Here is a 5,009-nt window from a genome sequence, read left to right as displayed (position 1 = left end):
TTTATGGATTTTGATTTTTCCAGATAAATACAAAAATCTAATTCATGTTTATCCAAAATGAAAAAATGCGTGGTTATCTGTGTGATGACAAATTGAACCGAAAACAACATTTTAGCTTTTCCTTCGCGTTTAGCATGTTTTCTTTAGCATAACGCTAACATGTTTGTTCAGCAGGCGTCCTATTGTCGTTTTTTTTTTTTTAAAGTGCCATTAAATAGTTGTCCAACTTTTGTTTCAGAAATGAAAATAGAAAAAATGGCCCGAAATTTGTTTTTTTAATTGCATTTAAGAATTGGAAATAGAGTGAAAGGAAGGTAGCCCGTTTTGGGTTGTTTTTCCGTTTTTGTTTACTGGGGAACTTCTTTTTTTTTTTTTTAAACCAAAAAAGAAAAACACTTTGTTTTTCAATTTTCTTTTTTGCGTTTTAAAACGAAATTAAAATAAACCAGTAGGGTTTCCTTTTATAAAAAGAAAATTGAAATACCAAAACATACACAGACCCCTAAATATTATATAATAGCAATGTGCGTTCTTTGTTAGTTAGTGGGATTAATGTGTTGTTCGCAAAAGATTAAAATAATGAGAAGTGACTAGAACAAAAGTTTTAGCAACTGTTATGTAAAAGAAAAGGGGTAGGATTAAATAAGCTCTGCTTCTTCCTACTCCTTTTCGATCATGTTGAAAAGAGAAACAGGAAATTGTGATGCATCATGTTGTATGCTTGCATGTTCGAAATAAACTCAAACTCAACTCAACTCAACTCAACTGTACTTTTGTCCTGCTTTACAATATATGTCCAGCAGGTGGCAGTATCATTGTCAAACTCGTGTTATTCGCCTCAAAAGAAGAAAAGAATGCTTGACTACGCATGCGCTAATGTCATGGTGGAGCTTCTTCTTACTTCTGGTGAAATTCGGTTAAAGTCTTGCTTTTTAGTGACAGACATGGCGTGTTGGTAGCTCACTTCTCGCAAATATCAACCTTAGGAAGAAGACTACGTCACAGGGAAGGAAAAGCGTAATAATGACAACAAACGAGGATCAAGAGGTAGGGAGGAGTGAATGATGACGATGCTAGCTGCTGTTAGCCGCACAATGCTAATTTGTTCATGCTAAAAACCCGTATATGTCGAACGAACACGGTGTTATTATTGTTATAAAAAGTGCCCGTTTAAGTTAACGTCGACCATGGTAAACCGCTTTTTTTCCACGTAAAATGCGGTCAAAGGGGGTCATTGTGGTGACAATTGCTGTCCTAGTGCAGTACTCTTAACTTCATCATTTTTGCCAAGTCACAACATAACTAATGTCACGTTACATAGCATCGTGCATGCAGTAACTTCCTGTTCAGTGCAAAATACGTTTCAAAATAAAATGAGATATTCTTCATCTCAGTATGTTAATGACTGAATTAAAGGCCTACTGAAATGAGATTTTCTTATTTAAACGGGGATAGCAGGTCCATTCTATGTGTCATACTTGATCATTTCGCGATATTGCCATATTTTTGCTGAAAGGATTTAGTAGAGAACATCGACGATAAAGTTCGCAACTTTTGGTCGCTGATAAAAAAGCCTTGCCTGTACCGGAAGTAGCGTGACGTCACAGGTTGTGGAGCTCCTCACATCTGCACATTGTTTACAATCATGGCCACCAGCAGCGATTCGGACAGAGAAAGCGATGATTACCCCATTAATTTGAGCGAGGATGAAAGATTTGTGGATGAGGAAAGTGAGAGTGAAGGATTAGAGGGCAGTGGAAGCGATTCAGATAGGGAAGATGCTGTGAGAGGTGGGTGAGACCTGATATTCAGCTGGGAATGACTAAAACAGTAAATAAAAACAAGACATATATATACTCTATTAGCCACAACACAACCAGGCTTATATTTAATATGCCACATAACAAACACCTCCCTCCTCCCGTCCATATAACCCGCCAATACAAATCAAACACCCGCACAACACACTCAATCCCACAGCCCAAAGTACCGTCCACTTCCGCAAAGTTAATACAGCACATATATTTCCCCAAAGTCACGTACGTGACATGCACATAGTGACACGCACGTACGGGCAAGCGATCAAATGTTTGGAAGCCGCAGCTGCATACTCACGGTAGCGTGTATCCAACTCAAAGTCCTCCTGGTAAGAGTGTCTGTTGTCCCAGTTCTCTACGTGTTTGTGTTGCTGCAGCCGTCCGCTAATACACCGCTTCCCACCTACAGCTTTCTTCTTTGCTGTCTTCATTGTTCATTAAACAAATTGCAAAAGATTCACCAACACAGATGTCCAGAATACTGTTGAATTTTGCGATGAAAACAGACGACTTAATAGCTGGCCACAATGGTGTCCCAAAATGTCCGCTACAATCCGTGACATCACGCGCAAACGTCGTCATACCGAGATGTTTTCAGCAGGATATTTCGCGGGAAATTTAAAATTGCACTTTACTAATATAACCCGACCGTATTGGCATGTGTTGCAATGTTAAGATTTCATCATTGATATATAAATGGTCAGATTGTGTGGTCGGTAGTAGTGGGTTTCAGTAGGCCTTTAATTAATTACATATTACAAAACTGTTGTATATACTAATTCATAGATGTTATTTTATTATATAAAAAGGTCAGTAAATGATTCTATATAATTGTAAACACTTTGAAGTGGGAAAGGGGTAGGATTAAATAAGCTTTGCTTCTTCCTACTCCTTTTCGGGCATGATGTAAAATGAAATGATATGAAATTGTGTGATGTATTATGATGTAAGTGTGTTCATGTTCGAAATAAACTAAAGAAAGAAAATAAAAGTATGCCAGTATTGACCTGGATTGTACACCCATGCTTAAATTGTTAACCACCAAAATAAAGATTTGTGCTTGTATGTAAGCTTTAATGTAATTGTAATCAAGACATTAATTGAAATTGCTGCTGCAAGTCTGTTAGATAATGGTATAAAATAGTGTAATGTTGGCAGAATGGCGATGGGATGACTGTTTACGAATCAGCCTTTCATTGGCCTCTATTAAAAGAAAAAAAGCCCTGTAAAACCTTACTATATAGCAAGACACTCTCTACATTGACCAATTAAACAACGTTCTCGTCACTATTTTTGGCTGGCTCTAATTGTCAGGCAGAGCTATGTAAAGAGAGAGTATGACCAACCCTGTTTCAGGCAATCTCTTTAATGATTGGTCAAAAGGCACTCACGTGACTACAGAGCGCCATGTTTGCTACCAACTTTGAGCTGATGCTGTGTGTTTTCTCATTTGTTTTTCGACGTGTAAAATTGCCCTGCTTTACCCGCGAGAATTGCGGAAAGTTTTTACATCACTTTTCCCACAACCCGAAAAGAAGACAAGTATGGGAAGTGAGAGTTTGCCGGTTCGCCGTCAACACTGGACACCGATTACAGTGTCTTGTGCGAGGTAAACACACAACGTCTGCGTTTTTTTCAGGACAGAACACACATGAGCTAACACAAATAATAACAGAATAAATTAACTAATTAAAACAATGGTTTGAAAAAACAGACTATCTTTGGATCTCAGTAAAACTAAAATAATGCAATTTGGTAACAGTAGAAGAGAAAGTCAAACACAAATAAAAATAGATGGACATTGAAATAGTAAAAGAAACCAAATGTTGGGTGTAATAATAGATTATAAAATGAACTGGAATTCTCATGAAAATATACAACATAAGGTGGCAAAAAATGCGTCAATATTGAATAAGGCAAAACATGTTATGGACCAAAAATCACTCCGTATTCTCTGGTGTTACCATATCTGAGTTATTGTTGAGAAATATGGGGGAAAGTCATTATTTCTCAGTGATTGTTGGTCCAAAGATAATTAAAATGTTGGCAAAATGAGGATAATAAGTTATTTTTTGGGTTGTTCAGTGTATTTTTTTACCTTTATTGTGCCGTCGAATAAGTGTTAGAGAGCCTGCTGGTCACTAAACGCTCCATGAATTTAGCACCATAGTGCATCAAATATGGCAGCATAATTATACTTAAACTAAATAAAAGCATGTTTTATTGTAATTTCATAAGCTGGAGTATGTTTAGAAATATAATAAGACGTATTATTTTGCAGCATACGTCCTCGGTAGAAAAACGTGGCACCTATCGTTCAGATGGCCATACTCTTTAAACACAGCTCTGTTAGCAGATAAATGTTGCTGTTTCCTAGAGCCCAACCCCCAAATCACATCTTAGAACCTTATACAATACTCTTTCGCAAACAATACCATATAATAACAGAAAAGTACAAATATGCACAAATGGATATTGAATTATCTCAAGAAACTGCGGTAGGTTTAAAAACGATCACCTGTTCTCTGAGTAAATGTAAGCAATGGTTAGTTGTGATTTTGATTTTGGCTACATCGACAACCATCTATGTCAGGGGTTGGCAAGGCAGGGCTCCGCTTCATGTGGCGCTTAAAAACCTTCTGTTGTGGCTTCCTTTGCTGAGCTCAGAGATATGACGGAAATGTACATGTTATAAGGAGCTTTATATTTCCCTTTCGGCAAGCGAAGTGAATGCGTCCAGGTTGAGTTCTGACTCGAGATTAGATGAGCGCGTGGAAAGGAAGGGGTAGGGAGTGTTTGACTGTGTGCGACTGTGGAGAAAAGTTGGTTTTGCATTAGAGCCCCTTTAAGGGTGGAGGAAAATATTGATATGGCAATATATTGCGATAATTTTTCTAATGATTTTTTAAAAAAATACTGTTTAGTGTACATATATGTAACTTGTATTTTAAGATGCATTTTAAATTTATCAGTGAGTTATGTAGAATATCGCAATATCGTGTGGTGATATGTATCGTGAAGTCATTTCTAATACCCTGGTCTAGACTATATTCAGATGGGAGGGACATGACATCCTTACACCAGTCCTTCTCAAATGGTGGGGCAGGCCCCCCTGGGGTGGGGTGATGCGATGCCAGGGTGGGCGCTTGTGACCTCGGGGAACATGCTTTTTTTGCCTTACCAGAATATGAT

At 37.8% G+C, this 5,009-nt stretch overlaps 1 protein-coding gene across 1 annotated transcript in view; it reads left to right on the top strand.

Moving 5' to 3' along the window:
* The first annotated feature begins 832 nt into the window (after positions 1-832).
* Positions 833-5,009, top strand: part of LOC133662725 (RWD domain-containing protein 4-like) — a 10,626-nt gene continuing 6,449 nt past the window's right edge. Inside the window, exon 1 of the mRNA XM_062066852.1 lies at positions 833-1,047. Within this exon, the coding sequence (XP_061922836.1) occupies positions 1,024-1,047 (24 nt within the window). The 5' untranslated portion in view covers positions 833-1,023. The remainder of the gene's footprint in view (positions 1,048-5,009) is intronic.

This window comes from Entelurus aequoreus, linkage group LG12 (assembly GCF_033978785.1).
Source record: "Entelurus aequoreus isolate RoL-2023_Sb linkage group LG12, RoL_Eaeq_v1.1, whole genome shotgun sequence".
NCBI lineage: Eukaryota > Metazoa > Chordata > Actinopteri > Syngnathiformes > Syngnathidae > Entelurus > Entelurus aequoreus.
Note: the sequence above shows the minus strand (reverse complement) of the source record. Positions and strands in the feature narration are given on the sequence as shown.